We start from the raw sequence: 27,569 nt of genomic DNA on the forward strand, positions 1-27,569 counted from the left end.
TAACTTTTATGGATGTTCTCAACTCTCAGTATTAAAGAGGCACTAATTTGAGCACAAAAAAGTGTATATATTTATTGTTGGGGTCTGCCAGAATACTGTTGTTTGAATGAAAGTTAAAAAACACATTATTTTTTAATAATATAGATATTTGCAACACCTCTCACTAAAACGATTACATTTATACTCAGGGCTGCGTTTCTCAATAGCGTTGTTTCTAATTGAACATATTAGTGCTTTGAAGACTAATACCTTTTTCACATACGACATTAGCAGCTGCGGTCAATGGTGATGGTGCTGAATTGGTAGACAGCACTCTTTCTGGATCCATATTTCATACAGGCATGCTTATACACATTCATACTTATTTATAGATAGATTATCTATTAAAAGGAAGAAGGGATGTCCCGATCCAATATGCTGGATCGGTATTGGGGCCGATTCAGGCTTTTTGGCTGGATCGGATATCTGATCGAGGACTGACAATATGACCGATCCAATTCCGATATGTGCATTAGCCGTGGTTGTTACTGACAAGCTATTAATAAAAGTATTATAAAAGCACCATAAACTTTTTTTGGCACTATATTCAAAGTCTTTTAATACACTCAATAGCTTCATGTGAAGGAACAAGCGCACATTTAATGATATTTAAGTTCACAGAAACACTGTAACTGGGTTAATCCACTAGTGAAGCGGACGGATGAAACGTGTCATTTACACACGCGCAGACACAGACGATAACTGTAGGCTATTTTAAAGATCTGATTTTATAAAATCTCAGTAGCCTAAGCTGTTGGACGGTTCACTATGTGTTGAGCACACGATGCGTCTATAAAGGGTATTGACGTCTTTTTCCACATGATCACACCGGAACTCGCACTGTTGAGTGGCAAACGTTCAACAAAATGACTGGTTTTCATAGCGGCAGCTGCGAAAATGCCGGTAAAACCAACTATTATCAGCTTAAATTGAATTTAGTTGGACTTGATAGCAGAGGTGGACAATACTTAGTTACATTAGTTACATTTTCCAAGCCTATGTGCTTTATTAGGGTGTTTGTCTTGGTAAAATTTTAACTTCACTACATTCTAAAGCATAGAATCAAGTGTATTCTTTAATATTGCATATTAAAATGTATTAAATATCTAATTATATTAAAATTGTGTACTTTTTCTTGAGTAAAAGTACGTTCATGTAATTAAATATTAAATGGAAAACAAAAACTTGTATTTATGAAGTGTAATAGAGTAAAAATTATGATAATATCCGTTGGGATGTATGTTTTCCAAAGAAAAACACGGATAAAATACAAGTACTGAAAAAAATACTTTTCTTGTTAAATCTGTTTAATCACTCTATCGCACAACAGCTTTTTCCAATTTAGTGTTTTTGCTGATTTCACACTGTATACAAATGCTGCCGCTCTGTCTTTTGCCACTCAGTGGGCGTGACACTGTAGGGCCTACTGTATGATTTGAAACAATTACACTGTAACATTGCAGAAACTGCATAGTGTGTACATAACCGAACTGAAGAATAGTTGTTGATGAAGTATGTAAATGCATCACGGACATTAACAGGTCTCTCTTTTGAAAATAAAATGCCTAAAAGGGGAAAACGTTTTCTATATGCACGGTGCATAAATTAGGCACGAGCGCTTAATAGAGTTGCGATATCAAATTGTTTTACCTCAAATATAAAAAAATTACCATCGACACCTTCCCATTTAATTAATACCAAAAACTTGATCGCTTCATGAGCCAAAGCCATAAACGGTCGAGCGCCAAAACGGTAACTAACGTTAAGCAAAAAAATAATAATAATAATAATAAAGACGTGAACCTGGCAGCATTGCAAAACAGCGCTGCAATGTGTACAACACACAACGCCAAGATGGGGGTTTATTGCAAAACATAACGCTGTAATATTATTTTGGTCAAAGCAGTAAATATTAGCCACGCGAGAAGGCAGAACGTTGCTATGGTTACCGCTTTGTTTGGTCTAGAACTAGTTTTTTCCGGCACAGACACGAAACGATCATTTGGCGGAATCACTCACGCATTTAAATGCGGTTGACACTCCCGAAAGTTTGCAGGTTTTCCTGTACTGCAGCATCATGGTAGGCTACTTGTTAAAAAATTATATTATATTATTTATTAATATAAATAATAATTATAATAAAGAAACAATAATACAATCGGTGAAATAGTTTTCTCATAGACAAACAAATACCATGCAAATCTAAATGTAAAAACACATATTATTCATTATTTTTTATTATGCTGACCGCTTTGAACCAGTTTTTTTTCTTATTTTCCCTTTTTTTTCTGTCGCTATGAACCAGACACTATATTATAATGCGTGACGTCACATACATTTTTAATAACTAACAAATGTCATTAGAAATACTAAGTACTGTTATATATATATATATATATATATATATATATATATATATATATATATATATATATATACACACAGTATATTGTAGAGGCTGGTGCTTAATAGTCTTTTTGGGGGGTGGGGGGAAAGTCTTAAGTTTTACATACAGAACTGAACACATACTGTACAAAACAGATGGCAGAGGTTTGGTGTCTTTGTGTAATTCAGCCTGAGGGTGGCGCACTATTATTGATTGGCAAGTTTTATAGTCATAAATTGAAAGTATTATTGTACTTGTATATTTTGTATATAGATTTAAAATGTTACAAATTGTGGAAAATTCTGGAGAGGAAATAAAAGTTGCATAAATTCTTAGAACAATTAATCAAGTAACTGAGTGCATTGGGAGCTGGGTTATTAATGTAAAATATGTTTATGAATTTATTAATTATTATTTAGCAATTGTTTCTGTTTATGGTATGTAAGTACCTTTATATTCTCATTCTGTAATGCTTAATTTTACAGTGTCTTAACATGTCACATGCTGTTACTTCACTTTTATATACATGAAATATCAGTAAGGTAAAAAAAGGAAACCTTATAAAGCATCATATAATTCATTAAAATGATTTTGTCTGAGTTTATGTAAATTGACCCAAACAGTAGATTTAAAGGCCAACCATTTTTCGAAATGCTAATTAATAATAATGAATACTGTAGTATATACTATGTATATAACACTTTTCAACATATCATATGATGTTACATCACTTGGATATCCACAAAATTTGATTTAAATGGACCCAAAAAGCAATGTTAAGGCCAACAATTTTAATAACTCTAACAAATGTCATTAAATACTGAGTACTGTATTATATATATATTATATTTATTATGGGTTATTAATGTAAAATATGTTTATGACTTTCTTTTATTAATTATTATTTAGCAATTGTTTCTGTTTATGTTATGTAAGTACCATAAACTTAAGGTGCCCATGATACAAAGAACTTACCTATTTCTGTTGTGTTAATTTTGACCCACATGTGTGTTACTTTCGTACCAGCTGACAGGGTCGAAAGTAACAATTTGCTACTTATGTTCAAAGTGAAATTATACTGAAGTCATTTTACATTTATTCAAAATTGCAAACCGTGGTGCAGAATTTCTTTATAATGTTAAACACAGTCGATCTCCAGAAACTAAACATCTCCGCTAAAATAAAATACCATACACACATTCTCCGCAGCGCAACCCAAACTCTATTGTGTAAACACAATACATTTATCCAAGTGTAGCCTACTGTATGCCCTGTATTTTGTATTTATGCATACAGAACATTAAAAATAGGCAATATGTAAAATTATTATGTGCACAAACCTACAGGCAGGGTTAGGTATTGTAAGAAATTTTCAAGTTCCAGTTCTGCCTAACGATTCCCAGTTTTGATTCTGATTACATTATAATAAAAGAAATATAAAAAATAATGCACAATACTTAAACACAGTGTTTATCCACCACGCAAACCACTCAATTGGCCCCTACTGGCCACAAGCGGATAATGATATTGCCCCAGATACATAGAAAAACACAAATGGACAAAACGAAGACTCTGCCACACAAAAGTGCACCTCTGCTCAGTGCACACAAATGCAGTCACAGTCACACATGCAAGTGCTGGGATGAGCGCTCGCTCGACTCTCTATGTTCTCGCGACTGCAAAAAAAGTGTTTGTCTAGTCTATATGCTTGTTGTATCTTACAGTAAGTTTGTTTCTGCAATATGAAAATCAGAGCTATGTAATTAACATTATAAATCCAGGCAATAACCAACTAGTTTGTTAGATCAGTCTGAATCGTAATCTTGGTAAAAAAAAAGGTTTGGAAACCACTGGCTTAAGGTAAAACCAAGACCATTTTGAATAAGACACAGGCACTAGTTGTATTTTTTGAACCAAGAATTTTTTGTCTTATACCAAACTGTAACACTTTTGTATAATGTTAAGCTGTTCAATAAAAATTAATCAAGTTAATATGTCTAACTTAATTATATTTCAAATATTACTGTTGTACAACTCAAATGTTGGGGCATGGGGGCCCCAGGTCCTTGGACTTTGCTTACAACAACTCCTGCTGGACCCCTTGCCCTGCCAGGACCCAGTGATGATGCTGAAGACCTCACCGCACGCCGTGAGTAGCTCCACCTTTAAGTCGTCGGCGTACAGGGGATGGGCATAGTTTCATAAGAAGCGTGGCCCTTTTTTAAGTATCCTAAAACTGCTTCGGCAGTCTAGAGGGAAGATTAGCCTTTTTTAGACTCAGGTTTAGGTGGCTCCCAGGTGCTTCCATTAGATTCGCTTGTTTCCTAGCTCTGGATGCAGCGCCCTGGGCGGGACTAGCTGCTTGGCGCCCCCAGCGTCGCGGACCCGGCTTCGTGCCGGCCGTTTGATGCGCACCCAGTGTGCGCTGTTCGTGTTTGCTACGCCCTTCGCCGCACCCGGAATTGTAGTGGGGGGTGGGCGCGGGCCGCAGTCAACCCCAGGGTCTCATTTTAGAGTTAGAAGCAGGGCCTGCACTGTAAGGCGGGCGCGGTCGGGAAACAGGAAGGGCCCTGCTTTTGAAACGCAGAGGCGTGTAATGGCAAGCACCTTGGTTTATAACATGGCCGCTTTCACTACTACTGTGTTGAAGCGGCATGGGTTTTTCATTAGAGATTGTTATACTTTCTCAAAGGGGCACCCGGGAAGTAATAATACCCACTAGGCCTCAGTCTTTGTCTTAAGAATGAAACGTTGACACGTTTTTATGATAGGGCGGGTGGGCGGGTGGTTTGGCCATACGTGTCTTTGAAATGTTGCCCATCTCTGGACATACCACTGCGTCGTGGTGTTGATCCCTCGACACCATGACGCAGCTCCTCGTTTCTTTCACAGGGAGCCGGCTCACGCGGCTGAGACGCTGCACGGCGGAGGACCCTGCAAGCAACGACTCCCGCCTGCGGACCCCTCGCCTGCCAGGACCCAGCGATGACGCCGAAGGAACCACCGCACGCCGTGAGTAGCTCCACCTTTAAGTCGTCGGCATACGGGGGATGGGCATAGTTTCATAAGAAACGTGGCCCGTTTTTAAGTATCCTAAAACTGCTTCGGCAGTCTAGAGGGAAGATTAGCCTTTTTTACACTCAGGTTTAGGTGGCTCCCAGGTGCTTCCATTAGATTCGCTTGTTTCCTAGCTCTGGATGCAGCGCCCTGGGCGGGACTAGCAGCTTAGCGCCCCCAGCATCGCGGACCCGGCTTCGTGCCGGCCGTTTGATGCGCACCCTTTGTGCGCTGTTTGTGTTTGCTACGCCCTTCGCCGCACCCGGAATTGTAGTGGAGGGTGGGCGCGGGCCGCAGTCATCCCCAGGGTCTCATTTTAGAGTTAGAAGCAGGGCCTGCACTGTAAGGCGGGCGCGGTCGGGAAACAGGAAGGGCCCTGCTTTTGAAACGCAGAGGCGTGTAATGGCAAGCACCTTGGTTTATAACATGGCCGCTTTCACTACTACTGTGGTGAAGCGACATGGGTTTTTCATTAGAGATTGTTATACTTTGTCTAAGGGGCACCTGGGAAGTAATAATACCCACTAGGCCTCAGTCTTTGTCTGAAGAATGAAACGTTGACACTTTTTTATGATATTTGGTTTGGCCATACGTGTCTTTGAAATGTTGCCCATCTCTGGACATACCACTGCGTCGTGGTGTCGATCCGTCGACACCATGACGCAGCTCCTCGTTTCTTTCACAGGGAGCCGGCTTACGCGGCTGAGACGCTGCACGGCAGAGGACCCGACAGGCGACGACGACTCCCGCCTGCGGACACCTCGCCTGCCAGGACCCAGTGATGACGCCGAAGACGCCACCGCATGCCGTGAGTAGCTCCACTTTTAAGTCGTGGGCGTACGGGGGATGGGCATAGTTTCATAAGAAGCGTGGCCCGTTTTTGAGTATCCTAAAACTGCTTCGGCAGTCTAGAGGGAAGATTAGCCTTTTTTACACTCAGGTTTAGGTCGCTCCCAGGTGCTTCCATTAGATTCGCTTGTTTCCTAGCTCTGGATGCAGCGCCCTGGGCGGGACTAGCGGCTTGGCGCCCCCAGCATCGCGGACCCGGCTTCGTGCCGGCCGTTTGATGCGCACCCGGTGTGCGCTGTTCGTGTTCGCTACGCCCTTCGCCGCACCCGGAATTGTAGTGGGGGGTGGGCGCGGGCCGCAGTCAACCCCAGGGTCTCATTTTAGAGTTAGAAGCAGGGCCTGCACTGTAAGGCGGGCGCGGTCGGGAAACAGGAAGGGCCCTGCTTTTGAAACGCAGAAGCGTGTAATGGCAAGCACCTTGGTTTATAACATGGGCGCTTTCACTACTACTGTGGTGAAGCGGCATGGGTTTTTCATTAGAGATTGTTATACTTTGTCTAAGGGGCACCCGGGAAGTAATAATACCCACTAGGCCTTGGCTTTCACTACTACTGTGGTGAAGCGGCATGGGTTTTTCATTTGAGATTGTTATACTTTGTCTAAGGGGCACCCGGGAAGTAATAATACCCACTAGGCCTCAGTCTTTGTCTTAAGAATGAAACGTTGACACGTTTTTATGATATTTGGTTTGGCCATACGTGTCTTTGAAATGTTGCCCATCTCTGGACATACCACTGCGTCGTGGTGTCGATCCGTCGACACCATGACGCAGCTCCTCGTTTCTTTCACAGGGAGCCGGCTTACGCGGCTGAGACGCTGCGCGGCGGAGGACCCGACAGGCGACTCCGACTCCCGCCTGCGGACACCTCGCCTGCCAGGACCCAGTGATGACGCCGAAGACGCCACCGCACGCCGTGAGTAGCTCCACTTTTAAGTCGTGGGCGTACGGGGGATGGGCATAGTTTCATAAGAAGCGTGGCCCGTTTTTGAGTATCCTAAAACTGCTTCGGCAGTCTAGAGGGAAGATTAGCCTTTTTTACACTCAGGTTTAGGTCGCTCCCAGGTGCTTCCATTAGATTCGCTTGTTTCCTAGCTCTGGATGCAGCGCCCTGGGCGGGACTAGCGGCTTGGCGCCCCCAGCATCGCGGACCCGGCTTCGTGCCGGCCGTTTGATGCGCACCCGGTGTGCGCTGTTCGTGTTCGCTACGCCCTTCGCCGCACCCGGAATTGTAGTGGGGGGTGGGCGCGGGCCGCAGTCAACCCCAGGGTCTCATTTTAGAGTTAGAAGCAGGGCCTGCACTGTAAGGCGGGCGCGGTCGGGAAACAGGAAGGGCCCTGCTTTTGAAACGCAGAAGCGTGTAATGGCAAGCACCTTGGTTTATAACATGGGCGCTTTCACTACTACTGTGGTGAAGCGGCATGGGTTTTTCATTAGAGATTGTTATACTTTGTCTAAGGGGCACCCGGGAAGTAATAATACCCACTAGGCCTAGGCTTTCACTACTACTGTGGTGAAGCGGCATGGGTTTTTCATTAGAGATTGTTATACTTTGTCTAAGGGGCACCCGGCGAGTAATAATACCCACTAGGCCTTGGCTTTCACTACTACTGTGGTGAAGCGGCATGGGTTTTTCATTTGAGATTGTTATACTTTGTCTAAGGGGCACCCGGGAAGTAATAATACCCACTAGGCCTCAGTCTTTGTCTTAAGAATGAAACGTTGACACGTTTTTATGATATTTGGTTTGGCCATACGTGTCTTTGAAATGTTGCCCATCTCTGGACATACCACTGCGTCGTGGTGTCGATCCGTCGACACCATGACGCAGCTCCTCGTTTCTTTCACAGGGAGCCGGCTTACGCGGCTGAGACGCTGCGCGGCGGAGGACCCGACAGGCGACTCCGACTCCCGCCTCCGGACACCTCGCCTGCCAGGACCCAGTGATGACGCCGAAGACGCCACCGCACGCCGTGAGTAGCTCCACTTTTAAGTCGTGGGCGTACGGGGGATGGGCATAGTTTCATAAGAAGCGTGGCCCGTTTTTGAGTATCCTAAAACTGCTTCGGCAGTCTAGAGGGAAGATTAGCCTTTTTTACACTCAGGTTTAGGTCGCTCCCAGGTGCTTCCATTAGATTCGCTTGTTTCCTAGCTCTGGATGCAGCGCCCTGGGCGGGACTAGCGGCTTGGCGCCCCCAGCATCGCGGACCCGGCTTCGTGCCGGCCGTTTGATGCGCACCCGGTGTGCGCTGTTCGTGTTCGCTACGCCCTTCGCCGCACCCGGAATTGTAGTGGGGGGTGGGCGCGGGCCGCAGTCAACCCCAGGGTCTCATTTTAGAGTTAGAAGCAGGGCCTGCACTGTAAGGCGGGCGCGGTCGGGAAACAGGAAGGGCCCTGCTTTTGAAACGCAGAAGCGTGTAATGGCAAGCACCTTGGTTTATAACATGGGCGCTTTCACTACTACTGTGGTGAAGCGGCATGGGTTTTTCATTAGAGATTGTTATACTTTGTCTAAGGGGCACCCGGGAAGTAATAATACCCACTAGGCCTAGGCTTTCACTACTACTGTGGTGAAGCGGCATGGGTTTTTCATTAGAGATTGTTATACTTTGTCTAAGGGGCACCCGGCGAGTAATAATACCCACTAGGCCTTGGCTTTCACTACTACTGTGGTGAAGCGGCATGGGTTTTTCATTTGAGATTGTTATACTTTGTCTAAGGGGCACCCGGGAAGTAATAATACCCACTAGGCCTCAGTCTTTGTCTTAAGAATGAAACGTTGACACGTTTTTATGATATTTGGTTTGGCCATACGTGTCTTTGAAATGTTGCCCATCTCTGGACATACCACTGCGTCGTGGTGTCGATCCGTCGACACCATGACGCAGCTCCTCGTTTCTTTCACAGGGAGCCGGCTTACGCGGCTGAGACGCTGCGCGGCGGAGGACCCGACAGGCGACTCCGACTCCCGCCTGCGGACACCTCGCCTGCCAGGACCCAGTGATGACGCCGAAGACGCCACCGCACGCCGTGAGTAGCTCCACTTTTAAGTCGTGGGCGTACGGGGGATGGGCATAGTTTCATAAGAAGCGTGGCCCGTTTTTGAGTATCCTAAAACTGCTTCGGCAGTCTAGAGGGAAGATTAGCCTTTTTTACACTCAGGTTTAGGTCGCTCCCAGGTGCTTCCATTAGATTCGCTTGTTTCCTAGCTCTGGATGCAGCGCCCTGGGCGGGACTAGCGGCTTGGCGCCCCCAGCATCGCGGACCCGGCTTCGTGCCGGCCGTTTGATGCGCACCCGGTGTGCGCTGTTCGTGTTCGCTACGCCCTTCGCCGCACCCGGAATTGTAGTGGGGGGTGGGCGCGGGCCGCAGTCAACCCCAGGGTCTCATTTTAGAGTTAGAAGCAGGGCCTGCACTGTAAGGCGGGCGCGGTCGGGAAACAGGAAGGGCCCTGCTTTTGAAACGCAGAAGCGTGTAATGGCAAGCACCTTGGTTTATAACATGGGCGCTTTCACTACTACTGTGGTGAAGCGGCATGGGTTTTTCATTAGAGATTGTTATACTTTGTCTAAGGGGCACCCGGGAAGTAATAATACCCACTAGGCCTAGGCTTTCACTACTACTGTGGTGAAGCGGCATGGGTTTTTCATTAGAGATTGTTATACTTTGTCTAAGGGGCACCCGGCGAGTAATAATACCCACTAGGCCTTGGCTTTCACTACTACTGTGGTGAAGCGGCATGGGTTTTTCATTTGAGATTGTTATACTTTGTCTAAGGGGCACCCGGGAAGTAATAATACCCACTAGGCCTCAGTCTTTGTCTTAAGAATGAAACGTTGACACGTTTTTATGATATTTGGTTTGGCCATACGTGTCTTTGAAATGTTGCCCATCTCTGGACATACCACTGCGTCGTGGTGTCGATCCGTCGACACCATGACGCAGCTCCTCGTTTCTTTCACAGGGAGCCGGCTTACGCGGCTGAGACGCTGCGCGGCGGAGGACCCGACAGGCGACTCCGACTCCCGCCTGCGGACACCTCGCCTGCCAGGACCCAGTGATGACGCCGAAGACGCCACCGCACGCCGTGAGTAGCTCCACTTTTAATTCGTGGGCGTACGGGGGATGGGCATAGTTTCATAAGCGTGGCCCGTTTTTGAGTATCCTAAAACTGCTTCGGCAGTCTAGAGGGAAGATTAGCCTTTTTTACACTCAGGTTTAGGTCGCTCCCAGGTGCTTCCATTAGATTCGCTTGTTTCCTAGCTCTGGATGCAGCGCCCTGGGCGGGACTAGCGGCTTGGCGCCCCCAGCATCGCGGACCCGGCTTCGTGCCGGCCGTTTGATGCGCACCCGGTGTGCGCTGTTCGTGTTCGCTACGCCCTTCGCCGCACCCGGAATTGTAGTGGGGGGTGGGCGCGGGCCGCAGTCAACCCCAGGGTCTCATTTTAGAGTTAGAAGCAGGGCCTGCACTGTAAGGCGGGCGCGGTCGGGAAACAGGAAGGGCCCTGCTTTTGAAACGCAGAAGCGTGTAATGGCAAGCACCTTGGTTTATAACATGGGCGCTTTCACTACTACTGTGGTGAAGCGGCATGGGTTTTTCATTAGAGATTGTTATACTTTGTCTAAGGGGCACCCGGGAAGTAATAATACCCACTAGGCCTAGGCTTTCACTACTACTGTGGTGAAGCGGCATGGGTTTTTCATTAGAGATTGTTATACTTTGTCTAAGGGGCACCCGGCGAGTAATAATACCCACTAGGCCTTGGCTTTCACTACTACTGTGGTGAAGCGGCATGGGTTTTTCATTTGAGATTGTTATACTTTGTCTAAGGGGCACCCGGGAAGTAATAATACCCACTAGGCCTCAGTCTTTGTCTTAAGAATGAAACGTTGACACGTTTTTATGATATTTGGTTTGGCCATACGTGTCTTTGAAATGTTGCCCATCTCTGGACATACCACTGCGTCGTGGTGTCGATCCGTCGACACCATGACGCAGCTCCTCGTTTCTTTCACAGGGAGCCGGCTTACGCGGCTGAGACGCTGCGCGGCGGAGGACCCGACAGGCGACTCCGACTCCCGCCTGCGGACACCTCGCCTGCCAGGACCCAGTGATGACGCCGAAGACGCCACCGCACGCCGTGAGTAGCTCCACTTTTAAGTCGTGGGCGTACGGGGGATGGGCATAGTTTCATAAGAAGCGTGGCCCGTTTTTGAGTATCCTAAAACTGCTTCGGCAGTCTAGAGGGAAGATTAGCCTTTTTTACACTCAGGTTTAGGTCGCTCCCAGGTGCTTCCATTAGATTCGCTTGTTTCCTAGCTCTGGATGCAGCGCCCTGGGCGGGACTAGCGGCTTGGCGCCCCCAGCATCGCGGACCCGGCTTCGTGCCGGCCGTTTGATGCGCACCCGGTGTGCGCTGTTCGTGTTCGCTACGCCCTTCGCCGCACCCGGAATTGTAGTGGGGGGTGGGCGCGGGCCGCAGTCAACCCCAGGGTCTCATTTTAGAGTTAGAAGCAGGGCCTGCACTGTAAGGCGGGCGCGGTCGGGAAACAGGAAGGGCCCTGCTTTTGAAACGCAGAAGCGTGTAATGGCAAGCACCTTGGTTTATAACATGGGCGCTTTCACTACTACTGTGGTGAAGCGGCATGGGTTTTTCATTAGAGATTGTTATACTTTGTCTAAGGGGCACCCGGGAAGTAATAATACCCACTAGGCCTAGGCTTTCACTACTACTGTGGTGAAGCGGCATGGGTTTTTCATTAGAGATTGTTATACTTTGTCTAAGGGGCACCCGGCGAGTAATAATACCCACTAGGCCTTGGCTTTCACTACTACTGTGGTGAAGCGGCATGGGTTTTTCATTTGAGATTGTTATACTTTGTCTAAGGGGCACCCGGGAAGTAATAATACCCACTAGGCCTCAGTCTTTGTCTTAAGAATGAAACGTTGACACGTTTTTATGATATTTGGTTTGGCCATACGTGTCTTTGAAATGTTGCCCATCTCTGGACATACCACTGCGTCGTGGTGTCGATCCGTCGACACCATGACGCAGCTCCTCGTTTCTTTCACAGGGAGCCGGCTTACGCGGCTGAGACGCTGCGCGGCGGAGGACCCGACAGGCGACTCCGACTCCCGCCTGCGGACACCTCGCCTGCCAGGACCCAGTGATGACGCCGAAGACGCCACCGCACGCCGTGAGTAGCTCCACTTTTAAGTCGTGGGCGTACGGGGGATGGGCATAGTTTCATAAGAAGCGTGGCCCGTTTTTGAGTATCCTAAAACTGCTTCGGCAGTCTAGAGGGAAGATTAGCCTTTTTTACACTCAGGTTTAGGTCGCTCCCAGGTGCTTCCATTAGATTCGCTTGTTTCCTAGCTCTGGATGCAGCGCCCTGGGCGGGACTAGCGGCTTGGCGCCCCCAGCATCGCGGACCCGGCTTCGTGCCGGCCGTTTGATGCGCACCCGGTGTGCGCTGTTCGTGTTCGCTACGCCCTTCGCCGCACCCGGAATTGTAGTGGGGGGTGGGCGCGGGCCGCAGTCAACCCCAGGGTCTCATTTTAGAGTTAGAAGCAGGGCCTGCACTGTAAGGCGGGCGCGGTCGGGAAACAGGAAGGGCCCTGCTTTTGAAACGCAGAAGCGTGTAATGGCAAGCACCTTGGTTTATAACATGGGCGCTTTCACTACTACTGTGGTGAAGCGGCATGGGTTTTTCATTAGAGATTGTTATACTTTGTCTAAGGGGCACCCGGGAAGTAATAATACCCACTAGGCCTAGGCTTTCACTACTACTGTGGTGAAGCGGCATGGGTTTTTCATTAGAGATTGTTATACTTTGTCTAAGGGGCACCCGGCGAGTAATAATACCCACTAGGCCTTGGCTTTCACTACTACTGTGGTGAAGCGGCATGGGTTTTTCATTTGAGATTGTTATACTTTGTCTAAGGGGCACCCGGGAAGTAATAATACCCACTAGGCCTCAGTCTTTGTCTTAAGAATGAAACGTTGACACGTTTTTATGATATTTGGTTTGGCCATACGTGTCTTTGAAATGTTGCCCATCTCTGGACATACCACTGCGTCGTGGTGTCGATCCGTCGACACCATGACGCAGCTCCTCGTTTCTTTCACAGGGAGCCGGCTTACGCGGCTGAGACGCTGCGCGGCGGAGGACCCGACAGGCGACTCCGACTCCCGCCTGCGGACACCTCGCCTGCCAGGACCCAGTGATGACGCCGAAGACGCCACCGCACGCCGTGAGTAGCTCCACTTTTAAGTCGTGGGCGTACGGGGGATGGGCATAGTTTCATAAGCGTGGCCCGTTTTTGAGTATCCTAAAACTGCTTCGGCAGTCTAGAGGGAAGATTAGCCTTTTTTACACTCAGGTTTAGGTCGCTCCCAGGTGCTTCCATTAGATTCGCTTGTTTCCTAGCTCTGGATGCAGCGCCCTGGGCGGGACTAGCGGCTTGGCGCCCCCAGCATCGCGGACCCGGCTTCGTGCCGGCCGTTTGATGCGCACCCGGTGTGCGCTGTTCGTGTTCGCTACGCCCTTCGCCGCACCCGGAATTGTAGTGGGGGGTGGGCGCGGGCCGCAGTCAACCCCAGGGTCTCATTTTAGAGTTAGAAGCAGGGCCTGCACTGTAAGGCGGGCGCGGTCGGGAAACAGGAAGGGCCCTGCTTTTGAAACGCAGAAGCGTGTAATGGCAAGCACCTTGGTTTATAACATGGGCGCTTTCACTACTACTGTGGTGAAGCGGCATGGGTTTTTCATTAGAGATTGTTATACTTTGTCTAAGGGGCACCCGGGAAGTAATAATACCCACTAGGCCTAGGCTTTCACTACTACTGTGGTGAAGCGGCATGGGTTTTTCATTAGAGATTGTTATACTTTGTCTAAGGGGCACCCGGCGAGTAATAATACCCACTAGGCCTTGGCTTTCACTACTACTGTGGTGAAGCGGCATGGGTTTTTCATTTGAGATTGTTATACTTTGTCTAAGGGGCACCCGGGAAGTAATAATACCCACTAGGCCTCAGTCTTTGTCTTAAGAATGAAACGTTGACACGTTTTTATGATATTTGGTTTGGCCATACGTGTCTTTGAAATGTTGCCCATCTCTGGACATACCACTGCGTCGTGGTGTCGATCCGTCGACACCATGACGCAGCTCCTCGTTTCTTTCACAGGGAGCCGGCTTACGCGGCTGAGACGCTGCGCGGCGGAGGACCCGACAGGCGACTCCGACTCCCGCCTGCGGACACCTCGCCTGCCAGGACCCAGTGATGACGCCGAAGACGCCACCGCACGCCGTGAGTAGCTCCACTTTTAAGTCGTGGGCGTACGGGGGATGGGCATAGTTTCATAAGCGTGGCCCGTTTTTGAGTATCCTAAAACTGCTTCGGCAGTCTAGAGGGAAGATTAGCCTTTTTTACACTCAGGTTTAGGTCGCTCCCAGGTGCTTCCATTAGATTCGCTTGTTTCCTAGCTCTGGATGCAGCGCCCTGGGCGGGACTAGCGGCTTGGCGCCCCCAGCATCGCGGACCCGGCTTCGTGCCGGCCGTTTGATGCGCACCCGGTGTGCGCTGTTCGTGTTCGCTACGCCCTTCGCCGCACCCGGAATTGTAGTGGGGGGTGGGCGCGGGCCGCAGTCAACCCCAGGGTCTCATTTTAGAGTTAGAAGCAGGGCCTGCACTGTAAGGCGGGCGCGGTCGGGAAACAGGAAGGGCCCTGCTTTTGAAACGCAGAAGCGTGTAATGGCAAGCACCTTGGTTTATAACATGGGCGCTTTCACTACTACTGTGGTGAAGCGGCATGGGTTTTTCATTAGAGATTGTTATACTTTGTCTAAGGGGCACCCGGGAAGTAATAATACCCACTAGGCCTAGGCTTTCACTACTACTGTGGTGAAGCGGCATGGGTTTTTCATTAGAGATTGTTATACTTTGTCTAAGGGGCACCCGGCGAGTAATAATACCCACTAGGCCTTGGCTTTCACTACTACTGTGGTGAAGCGGCATGGGTTTTTCATTTGAGATTGTTATACTTTGTCTAAGGGGCACCCGGGAAGTAATAATACCCACTAGGCCTCAGTCTTTGTCTTAAGAATGAAACGTTGACACGTTTTTATGATATTTGGTTTGGCCATACGTGTCTTTGAAATGTTGCCCATCTCTGGACATACCACTGCGTCGTGGTGTCGATCCGTCGACACCATGACGCAGCTCCTCGTTTCTTTCACAGGGAGCCGGCTTACGCGGCTGAGACGCTGCGCGGCGGAGGACCCGACAGGCGACTCCGACTCCCGCCTGCGGACACCTCGCCTGCCAGGACCCAGTGATGACGCCGAAGACGCCACCGCACGCCGTGAGTAGCTCCACTTTTAAGTCGTGGGCGTACGGGGGATGGGCATAGTTTCATAAGCGTGGCCCGTTTTTGAGTATCCTAAAACTGCTTCGGCAGTCTAGAGGGAAGATTAGCCTTTTTTACACTCAGGTTTAGGTCGCTCCCAGGTGCTTCCATTAGATTCGCTTGTTTCCTAGCTCTGGATGCAGCGCCCTGGGCGGGACTAGCGGCTTGGCGCCCCCAGCATCGCGGACCCGGCTTCGTGCCGGCCGTTTGATGCGCACCCGGTGTGCGCTGTTCGTGTTCGCTACGCCCTTCGCCGCACCCGGAATTGTAGTGGGGGGTGGGCGCGGGCCGCAGTCAACCCCAGGGTCTCATTTTAGAGTTAGAAGCAGGGCCTGCACTGTAAGGCGGGCGCGGTCGGGAAACAGGAAGGGCCCTGCTTTTGAAACGCAGAAGCGTGTAATGGCAAGCACCTTGGTTTATAACATGGGCGCTTTCACTACTACTGTGGTGAAGCGGCATGGGTTTTTCATTAGAGATTGTTATACTTTGTCTAAGGGGCACCCGGGAAGTAATAATACCCACTAGGCCTAGGCTTTCACTACTACTGTGGTGAAGCGGCATGGGTTTTTCATTAGAGATTGTTATACTTTGTCTAAGGGTCAACCGGCGAGTAATAATACACATTAGGCCTTGGCTTTCACTACTACTGTGGTGAAGCGGCATGGGTTTTTCATTTGAGATTGTTATACTTTGTCTAAGGGGCACCCGGGAAGTAATAATACCCACTAGGCCTCAGTCTTTGTCTTAAGAATGAAACGTTGACACGTTTTTATGATATTTGGTTTGGCCATACGTGTCTTTGAAATGTTGCCCATCTCTGGACATACCACTGCGTCGTGGTGTCGATCCGTCGACACCATGACGCAGCTCCTCGTTTCTTTCACAGGGAGCCGGCTTACGCGGCTGAGACGCTGCGCGGCGGAGGACCCGACAGGCGACTCCGACTCCCGCCTGCGGACACCTCGCCTGCCAGGACCCAGTGATGACGTTGAAGACGCCACCGCACGCCGTGAGTAGCTCCACTTTTAAGTCGTGGGCGTACGGGGGATGGGCATAGTTTCATAAGCGTGGCCCGTTTTTGAGTATCCTAAAACTGCTTCGGCAGTCTAGAGGGAAGATTAGCCTTTTTTACACTCAGGTTTAGGTCGCTCCCAGGTGCTTCCATTAGATTCGCTTGTTTCCTAGCTCTGGATGCAGCGCCCTGGGCGGGACTAGCGGCTTGGCGCCCCCAGCATCGCGGACCCGGCTTCGTGCCGGCCGTTTGATGCGCACCCGGTGTGCGCTGTTCGTGTTCGCTACGCCCTTCGCCGCACCCGGAATTGTAGTGGGGGGTGGGCGCGGGCCGCAGTCAACCCCAGGGTCTCATTTTAGAGTTAGAAGCAGGGCCTGCACTGTAAGGCGGGCGCGGTCGGGAAACAGGAAGGGCCCTGCTTTTGAAACGCAGAAGCGTGTAATGGCAAGCACCTTGGTTTATAACATGGGCGCTTTCACTACTACTGTGGTGAAGCGGCATGGGTTTTTCATTAGAGATTGTTATACTTTGTCTAAGGGGCACCCGGGAAGTAATAATACCCACTAGGCCTAGGCTTTCACTACTACTGTGGTGAAGCGGCATGGGTTTTTCATTAGAGATTGTTATACTTTGTCTAAGGGGCACCCGGCGAGTAATAATACCCACTAGGCCTTGGCTTTCACTACTACTGTGGTGAAGCGGCATGGGTTTTTCATTTGAGATTGTTATACTTTGTCTAAGGGGCACCCGGGAAGTAATAATACCCACTAGGCCTCAGTCTTTGTCTTAAGAATGAAACGTTGACACGTTTTTATGATATTTGGTTTGGCCATACGTGTCTTTGAAATGTTGCCCATCTCTGGACATACCACTGCGTCGTGGTGTCGATCCGTCGACACCATGACGCAGCTCCTCGTTTCTTTCACAGGGAGCCGGCTTACGCGGCTGAGACGCTGCGCGGCGGAGGACCCGACAGGCGACTCCGACTCCCGCCTGCGGACACCTCGCCTGCCAGGACCCAGTGATGACGCCGAAGACGCCACCGCACGCCGTGAGTAGCTCCACTTTTAAGTCGTGGGCGTACGGGGGATGGGCATAGTTTCATAAGCGTGGCCCGTTTTTGAGTATCCTAAAACTGCTTCGGCAGTCTAGAGGGAAGATTAGCCTTTTTTACACTCAGGTTTAGGTCGCTCCCAGGTGCTTCCATTAGATTCGCTTGTTTCCTAGCTCTGGATGCAGCGCCCTGGGCGGGACTAGCGGCTTGGCGCCCCCAGCATCGCGGACCCGGCTTCGTGCCGGCCGTTTGATGCGCACCCGGTGTGCGCTGTTCGTGTTCGCTACGCCCTTCGCCGCACCCGGAATTGTAGTGGGGGGTGGGCGCGGGCCGCAGTCAACCCCAGGGTCTCATTTTAGAGTTAGAAGCAGGGCCTGCACTGTAAGGCGGGCGCGGTCGGGAAACAGGAAGGGCCCTGCTTTTGAAACGCAGAAGCGTGTAATGGCAAGCACCTTGGTTTATAACATGGGCGCTTTCACTACTACTGTGGTGAAGCGGCATGGGTTTTTCATTAGAGATTGTTATACTTTGTCTAAGGGGCACCCGGGAAGTAATAATACCCACTAGGCCTAGGCTTTCACTACTACTGTGGTGAAGCGGCATGGGTTTTTCATTAGAGATTGTTATACTTTGTCTAAGGGGCACCCGGCGAGTAATAATACCCACTAGGCCTTGGCTTTCACTACTACTGTGGTGAAGCGGCATGGGTTTTTCATTTGAGATTGTTATACTTTGTCTAAGGGGCACCCGGGAAGTAATAATACCCACTAGGCCTCAGTCTTTGTCTTAAGAATGAAACGTTGACACGTTTTTATGATATTTGGTTTGGCCATACGTGTCTTTGAAATGTTGCCCATCTCTGGACATACCACTGCGTCGTGGTGTCGATCCGTCGACACCATGACGCAGCTCCTCGTTTCTTTCACAGGGAGCCGGCTTACGCGGCTGAGACGCTGCGCGGCGGAGGACCCGACAGGCGACTCCGACTCCCGCCTGCGGACACCTCGCCTGCCAGGACCCAGTGATGACGCCGAAGACGCCACCGCACGCCGTGAGTAGCTCCACTTTTAAGTCGTGGGCGTACGGGGGATGGGCATAGTTTCATAAGAAGCGTGGCCCGTTTTTGAGTATCCTAAAACTGCTTCGGCAGTCTAGAGGGAAGATTAGCCTTTTTTACACTCAGGTTTAGGTCGCTCCCAGGTGCTTCCATTAGATTCGCTTGTTTCCTAGCTCTGGATGCAGCGCCCTGGGCGGGACTAGCGGCTTGGCGCCCCCAGCATCGCGGACCCGGCTTCGTGCCGGCCGTTTGATGCGCACCCGGTGTGCGCTGTTCGTGTTCGCTACGCCCTTCGCCGCACCCGGAATTGTAGTGGGGGGTGGGCGCGGGCCGCAGTCAACCCCAGGGTCTCATTTTAGAGTTAGAAGCAGGGCCTGCACTGTAAGGCGGGCGCGGTCGGGAAACAGGAAGGGCCCTGCTTTTGAAACGCAGAAGCGTGTAATGGCAAGCACCTTGGTTTATAACATGGGCGCTTTCACTACTACTGTGGTGAAGCGGCATGGGTTTTTCATTAGAGATTGTTATACTTTGTCTAAGGGGCACCCGGGAAGTAATAATACCCACTAGGCCTAGGCTTTCACTACTACTGTGGTGAAGCGGCATGGGTTTTTCATTAGAGATTGTTATACTTTGTCTAAGGGGCACCCGGCGAGTAATAATACCCATTAGGCCTTGGCTTTCACTACTACTGTGGTGAAGCGGCATGGGTTTTTCATTTGAGATTGTTATACTTTGTCTAAGGGGCACCCGGGAAGTAATAATACCCACTAGGCCTCAGTCTTTGTCTTAAGAATGAAACGTTGACACGTTTTTATGATATTTGGTTTGGCCATACGTGTCTTTGAAATGTTGCCCATCTCTGGACATACCACTGCGTCGTGGTGTCGATCCGTCGACACCATGACGCAGCTCCTCGTTTCTTTCACAGGGAGCCGGCTTACGCGGCTGAGACGCTGCGCGGCGGAGGACCCGACAGGCGACTCCGACTCCCGCCTGCGGACACCTCGCCTGCCAGGACCCAGTGATGACGCCGAAGACGCCACCGCACGCCGTGAGTAGCTCCACTTTTAAGTCGTGGGCGTACGGGGGATGGGCATAGTTTCATAAGAAGCGTGGCCCGTTTTTGAGTATCCTAAAACTGCTTCGGCAGTCTAGAGGGAAGATTAGCCTTTTTTACACTCAGGTTTAGGTCGCTCCCAGGTGCTTCCATTAGATTCGCTTGTTTCCTAGCTCTGGATGCAGCGCCCTGGGCGGGACTAGCGGCTTGGCGCCCCCAGCATCGCGGACCCGGCTTCGTGCCGGCCGTTTGATGCGCACCCGGTGTGCGCTGTTCGTGTTCGCTACGCCCTTCGCCGCACCCGGAATTGTAGTGGGGGGTGGGCGCGGGCCGCAGTCAACCCCAGGGTCTCATTTTAGAGTTAGAAGCAGGGCCTGCACTGTAAGGCGGGCGCGGTCGGGAAACAGGAAGGGCCCTGCTTTTGAAACGCAGAAGCGTGTAATGGCAAGCACCTTGGTTTATAACATGGGCGCTTTCACTACTACTGTGGTGAAGCGGCATGGGTTTTTCATTAGAGATTGTTATACTTTGTCTAAGGGGCACCCGGGAAGTAATAATACCCACTAGGCCTAGGCTTTCACTACTACTGTGGTGAAGCGGCATGGGTTTTTCATTAGAGATTGTTATACTTTGTCTAAGGGGCACCCGGCGAGTAATAATACCCACTAGGCCTTGGCTTTCACTACTACTGTGGTGAAGCGGCATGGGTTTTTCATTTGAGATTGTTATACTTTGTCTAAGGGGCACCCGGGAAGTAATAATACCCACTAGGCCTCAGTCTTTGTCTTAAGAATGAAACGTTGACACGTTTTTATGATATTTGGTTTGGCCATACGTGTCTTTGAAATGTTGCCCATCTCTGGACATACCACTGCGTCGTGGTGTCGATCCGTCGACACCATGACGCAGCTCCTCGTTTCTTTCACAGGGAGCCGGCTTACGCGGCTGAGACGCTGCGCGGCGGAGGACCCGACAGGCGACTCCGATTCCCGCCTGCGGACACCTCGCCTGCCAGGACCCAGTGATGACGCCGAAGACGCCACCGCACGCCGTGAGTAGCTCCACTTTTAAGTCGTGAGCATACGGGGGATGGGCATAGTTTCATAAGAAGCGTGGCCCCTTTTTGAGTATCCTAAAACTGCTTCGGCAGTGTAGAGGGAAGATTAGCCTTTTTTACACTCAGGTTTAGGTCGCTCCCAGGTGCTTCCATTAGATTCGCTTGTTTCCTAGCTCTGGATGCAGCACCCTGGGCGGGACTAGCGGCTTGGCGCCCCCAGCATCGCGGACCCGGCTTCGTGCCGGCCGTTTGATGCGCACCCGGTGTGCGCTGTTCGTGTTCGCTACGCCCTTCGCCGCACCCGGAATTGTAGTGGGGGGTGGGCGCGGGCCGTAGTCAACCCCAGGGTCTCATTTTAGAGTTAGAAGCAGAGCCTGCAGTGTAAGGCGGGCGCGGTCGGGAAACAGGAAGGGCCCTGCTTTTGAAATGCAGAAGCGTGTAATGGCAACCACCTTGGTTTATAACATGGGCGCTTTCACTACTACTATGGTGAAACGGCATGGGTTTTTCATTAGAGATTGTTATACTTTGTCTAAGGGGCACCCGGGAAGTAATAATACCCACTTGGCCTCAGTCTTTGTCTTAAGAATGAAACATTGACATGTTTTTATGATATTTGGTTTGGCCATACGTGTCTTTGAAATGTTACCCATCTCTGGACATACCACTGCAGAAGCGTGTAATTACAACATCGCCGCTTTCACTACTACTGTGGCGAAGCGGCATTTGTTTTTCGTTAGAGATTGTTATAATTTGTCAAGGAGCACCTGAAGTAATACCCACTAGGCCTCAGTCTTTGTCTTAAGAATGAAACGCTGACACGTTTGATGATGGGTGGGCATTTTGGCCATTTAAAATGTTGCCCATCTCTGGACATACCACTGCGTTGTGGTGTCGATCCATCAACACCATGACGCAGCGCCTCGTTTCTTTCTCAATGTCACATGTCCTCGGAGGATCTGAAAAACAAAGATGCCCGCAGGAGTCCTTGGCCTGCCAGGACCAAGTGATGACACTGAGGACGTTTTCGCCCGCTGTGAGTAATTTCAGTTTTAATTCATCAGTGTACAAGAGATGGGCATAAATTCATGAAAATGTATGTTTTTAAATATCTTACCTTGAAAGCAGCTTGTCTTGAAGGGAACATAGTAGTACGTGAGTTTGTTATATTTACCTTGTTTTTCTATTTCCTATCTGTTGTGATTAAAGAAATACTTGCTTGCTTGTTTAGTTAATATACTCATTGATTAACTTTTAAGTGTTATTGTTTTGCTCTGTTTGTGTTTTTTAGCTACTGTTAGAGTGTTTGTAAGCAACTGATTTGTTTGTTTAGTCATGTGCTCTAGCTAAAAAGTTTTATGCACTCTATTAGATGTGCACTTAAGTCACGTAGTGACTATATTGCAGTTTCAATATGTGTACCAGTGACATTATTCAGGCTTTTGTTTTGCTAATCATGAGAGGTTGTGCTAATAGACAATACCATCAATGATAGTCGATGCTACCGCAACTCTTTCTTTTTCTCTCAACAGGTATTGTTTCAAAATAGTGAAAACTTGTATCTTTTTAAAAGCACCTTTTGTACTTTTGCCTCCCTATGACAAATCGCTTTTATTGCTTCCCAATTTTTGTAAGTCGCTTTGGACAAAAGCATCTGCTAAATGCCTAAATGTACATATCCTTAAACTGTTTTGGTGGTCAAGCACTCTTTACACTGTTGTGCCCTGAAGGCCCTCAGGTTTAGGTCGCTCCAAGGTGCTGCCATTAGATTTGCTTGTTTCCTAGCTCGGGATGCAGCGCCCTGTTTGCTGTGCCCTGTACCCCACATGGATTCCGGTGCAGGGCGGGCCTGGGCTGCAGTTCACCCCAGGGTAGCAAGGCCTGAATGGAAACAGGAAATGCCCTGCTTTTAAAACACAGAAGCATCCATATAATCCAAGATCAAGCAAAATCTTCAATAATCCATTCCAGGTAACTGCGTAATCCATTTACAAAGAAAATTACCCAGGTGATCTTTATGATCATACTGATTTTGTTAATACCTTTCGGATTAATGTATCTTCAAATAATGTGTTTACCTTGTCTCTCCCCTAAGCTTCTTCATCTGGTTAAAAATAAAAGAAAAGTCTTTTACTTTACTAAGTTACTTTTTTAGTAGGTTTTAAAGAAAGGATCTCACCAACTTATATCTTATACTTATGGTAGCCTATAATATATTGATTTGATCCATAAATATTTTAGTTATGCTGGTTAAAAGTTTCCTTACATCCTAATAGCAATCATTGTCTAAATGTAATTTTATCAATATATATCGATCAGCCATAACATTATGACCACCTGCTTAATATTGTGTTGGTCCTGTTTTACGGTGTGGGTTAAAAACTCCTTTAGCCTCATTATTTATTCAGGGTAGGCTAGGATAGTGGAACCTACCAATTTCTGTCTATACTGTAATCACTATACCGCCATCTATCTGGCAAGCTAGTGATAAATTACACTAAACATCAATTGGTCAGGACTCCATAGACTTCCTCCATGGGTCATTCATTACAGCTAAGGTTCAAATAGAAGCAAGCAGCCTTTTCTTGTCTTTTATATGTTTTATTAATACAAGTTTGTGATAGTACAAAAAATTGTTTTTCCATTAAAAAATAAAAGTACAAAGTCTAATACCCTATATCAAAGTAAAATGCTTCAGACTTTCAGACACTGGAAAAACGGAGGTCACGTCCAGTTTCTGTTGGACTCAAAACAGTTGACAAGTTGCGAATTCTTCCTCGGTAACGTCACAGAAGGGGAATGCCTTCAAAAGAAATGCATAAATACAACAGTATTCCTTTGTTTTCTGTCTTCAGGCTCGCCTTTGCTGTATTCTTCTCTGACGTATCAGCAAGACATCCCATCTGATGGTAACTCACTCTGTTCCTTTGTCTATCTTTTACAGGTTAAATGCATTATTCTTTCTAATACATGTTATAATAACTCTTTCAATAAACATTTAAAACAATATTGTGTGAATGTCTTTCTTAAAACATGCAACATGTAATTTATCATTGTGATAAGGTGAGGTATGTAACTCTCAATACAAAGAACCAAGATAAGTTTATTCACTTTTTTGTTGTACACGTGTCAAATGTGAGGTGCACATTCCATTGTGATTAATGTTTGTCGGTCTTAGACTCTTTTTTTTCAATTAAATTTTATTTATATAGCGCTTTTCAAAATTGGTAATTGTTTCAAAGCAGCTTTACATTAATAGAAGCAGTGAAAAGCACAGAAAATCGACAGATAGCAAAACATAATACATGATAGCATAAGCAGCTGCGGCTATGAATCAAAAGTATAAGCGAGCATATTATTAATGTAACGTATAGAAGAGGGTGCTAAGTTAAGCCAAAGAAGGTTGCCTCCCCAGGTTGAAAAACCCCCTAGGAGAAAAAAACCAGACTTTTTTTGCAGGGAATAAAAGTCCTAGAAGGGAAAAACCCTTGGGAGATAGATATATATATATATGCACATGTAAACGGATAAGGAGATTAAGCAGGTTCTGCCGGTGGTCATTTTTTGATCAGGCATCAGCTGGGCATCACGTTGAAGGACGGCCAGTAGATCAGAGGTGTGCCGACCTTCACATTTACCGGAACTGGGTCTGTTTGTCTCATTGTCCTCAGGGTCGAGGACGAGACAGGAGAGAGAAACAAAATCCTATTAGCGTAGGGGCCGTTCACATGTAATGCAAGTGTCACACAGTGATGTGGTTTAAATCAGCTAGGTTCCAGACAGGCTAACTATTGCGGCATAAGTATGTTACCCACAGTTGAGGATTTAGCAAATTGGGGGCCCAATGCGAAGGTATCTATGGTATCTATGGGTCCCCATCCGATATTTAAAAGAAAAGGAAACATGCCGACACGTTTGACTAAGGCCAGAAGCCCCACTGTCGTCATTAATGCAGGTTCGGTGGCAAACGGGTCTGTATGGCATACTATTCACAAGACCACAAGAAAGCGCCAAAATCGCAAACCGATCATACGTGCCAACCTGTTTGACTAAGGCCGGAGGCCCCACTGTCGTCGTTAATGCAGGTTCAGTGGCAAACGGTGGCAAACTATTTACCTCAGTTCATTTTGAAGTGTTCATGCTGATAAGGTTTTTATTTATTTATTTATTAGGTTGGTCTATCTAAAGACCGTAAGTGCTTTGTTCCATAAAAAATGACTATGGTGAGATAAGTACCTTTACTAGACAAATTATGTGAATGCTTTGTTGAAGAGAAAAGTTTTAAGTCTAGATTTAAAGTTATCGACTGTGTCTGATTCTCGCACATCGGTTGGTAAATCATTCCAGAGCTTAGATGCTAAGTAGGAAAAGGATCTTCCACCTTTAGACACTTTTGATATTCTAGGGATAATCAAGTGACCAGAATTTAGTGACCGTAGTGTGATGGATTGTATTCTGATAGTAATTCTCTAAGATATGAGGGTGCTAGGCCATTTAAGGCTTTGTAGGTGATATTTTAAATTGTATGCGATATTTAACTGGTAGCCAGTGTAAAGATGCCAGAATTGGGCTTATGTGGTCATACTTCTTAGATCGAGTAAGCACCCTTGCAGAAGCGTTTTGAACTAGCTGAAGCTTGTTTACCTGATTTGCATGGCATCCCCCGAGTAACAAGTTACAATAGTCTATTCTAGAGGTCATAAAAGCGTAGATAAGCTTCTCTGCATCTGATGCAGACAGCATATGACATATTTTTTAGATATTTCTAAGATGGAAGAATGCTGTGCGGCAGACGTTGGCGATATGACTATCGAAGAATAAATTGCTGTCGAAAATCACGCCTAAGTTCATAACCATGGAAGATGGCACCACAGTGCAGCCATCGATGTGCAACTTGTAATCAGACATATTGGGCTCTATCTTACACCCGGCGCAATGCAGCGCAATGCGTGACGCAAGTGTCTTTTGCTAGTTTCCACCCTGCGCAAATTGCGCAATTATAATTTTCACGTTTAGCGCCACATTGTTTAAATAGCAAATGCATTTGCTCCCCCTTTTGCGCCCATGGGCTTGCTGGTCTGAAAATTAGGTTTGTTCAGGCGCATTGTTGGCACGTTGCTATTTTGAGGCAACTAAAATAGACTACACCATTGACCAACAAAAACCTGGTCTAAAGTCAATGGCGCAATATGTTATTTGTTATTTAAAGAGCGCATTAGTAATATGCCCCTAAACGGGACGACAACGTGGGTTTGCTTATCACATACATGAATGCGCAGCAGCAGCACAAAAAGGCTTTTAAATATGAAAGATTATAGGATTGAATGTAAAAGATTATTATTGAGTCTCTTGGACATAAATGAGGACTAATTATGAGACGTTAGAAGACACAAAGAGCTGCTTAACCTGCAGCCTGGTAAGTAAATAAATGCTTTGCTTTAAACAAATGCATCTGTTTTAAAAAAAAATTTTTTTAAGTGCTACCTCACGGATTGATATGATGACTTTGTACCCGTGCATATGGTGAGATGAGAAACATTTTTAAGAAATGCTTAAAAAAACTGACGCTGTCCAAGTTCTGAACCTTGCCGAGAGCCGTTTGTAAATTCTTTATCTCCTGTTTGTTACAAATAAAGTATTTTTAGAGTACAAACCTTTTCTTACATACTTGTAAATTATTTTTTGATGATATTGGATAGCCATACATTTAAAGCAACTAAAAGCCTGCTTTTTTACTTCCATGACTAAAAGAAAACGGGTTTTAAAGGTTTTAATGAAAAAATAACAATTTCAATACAAGTGTAAAACAACACAATTATTTAACATTAATCTTAAATTGGGGATCTTCTTCCTCCGCTTAGTTTTTCAGTTTACATAGTCCGTCATCTAAATAGGGATTAGACATAGCGCCAGCGCAACTGGCTTTTAAAGGGGATGAGAGCTGAGACTCTCATTGGTTTACTGCACGTTACGCCCAAAATACTCCCATTAATCATTAAAAAAATAGGACCAACCCTTTTCGACCATGCGCTCGGCGCACAAATCATTTTTCCCGTCGTTAAATTAGCAAAAGTGGATTCGGACACACTCATTTAGACGTTGCGCTGTGCGCTTTAGACAATGCACTTAGATCGGTAAAATTTATGGCCCATTATGTTTGTAGCGATTCGGTTCAATAATAAGTATCTCTGTCTTATTGGAGTTGAGCTCAAGAAAGTTATGTGCCATCCAGTCACTAACATCGCTAATGCAGTCTGTTAGCTTAGAAAACGGGTGTGTTTCGCTGGGATGTGATGAGATGTAAAGCTGGGTATCATCCGCATAGCAGTGAAAACGTATGTTATGTTTCCTGATAATGTGCCTGTAAATAAGAAAAGATGAATGAAAATTAGAAAAATAATGATTTGTTTGTTAATAGTGATTCTCTTTGTCTTAGACCACAGGGGCTGTTGAATGCTTTATTCTGATTGGATGAGAAATGTTCCTTGGGGGTTGATTATTTTTCTATAATCCGCACACCTGACTTGTCAAATGTCTTAAAAATAGGCACCAGAGCAATGTTTGTGGTAACCTTGGTATAAGTAAAATAATTGAC

General features: G+C 47.4%; 1 protein-coding gene across 1 annotated transcript; it reads left to right on the top strand.

The window, feature by feature from the left end:
• The first annotated feature begins 6,274 nt into the window (after positions 1-6,274).
• LOC141365608 (uncharacterized) lies at positions 6,275-20,976 on the top strand. The gene is made up of 14 exons (XM_073870088.1): positions 6,275-7,245; positions 8,180-8,302; positions 9,237-9,359; positions 10,294-10,416; positions 11,348-11,470; positions 12,405-12,527; positions 13,462-13,584; positions 14,516-14,638; positions 15,570-15,692; positions 16,624-16,746; positions 17,678-17,800; positions 18,732-18,854; positions 19,789-19,911; positions 20,846-20,976. The coding sequence occupies exons 1-14, from the start codon at positions 7,008-7,010 to the stop codon at positions 20,974-20,976; spliced, it is 1,845 nt and encodes a 614-aa protein (XP_073726189.1). The 5' UTR covers positions 6,275-7,007.
• The last annotated feature ends 6,593 nt before the right edge of the window (positions 20,977-27,569 follow it).

Source organism: Misgurnus anguillicaudatus, chromosome 8 (assembly GCF_027580225.2).
Source record: "Misgurnus anguillicaudatus chromosome 8, ASM2758022v2, whole genome shotgun sequence".
Classification (NCBI taxonomy): Eukaryota; Metazoa; Chordata; class Actinopteri; order Cypriniformes; family Cobitidae; genus Misgurnus; species Misgurnus anguillicaudatus.

What these genes read in the sequence shown, in the direction of transcription:
- LOC141365608 (XM_073870088.1), top strand. Translation starts at nt 7,008, where the DNA reads ATGATATTTGGTTTGGCCATACGTGTCTTTGAAATGTTGCCCATCTCT. An exon ending in CGAAGACGCCACCGCACGCC is followed by an intron (nt 9,360 to 10,293) that starts GTGAGTAGCTCC and finishes TTTCTTTCACAG; the next exon opens with GGAGCCGGCTTACGCGGCTG. An exon ending in CGAAGACGCCACCGCACGCC is followed by an intron (nt 15,693 to 16,623) that starts GTGAGTAGCTCC and finishes TTTCTTTCACAG; the next exon opens with GGAGCCGGCTTACGCGGCTG.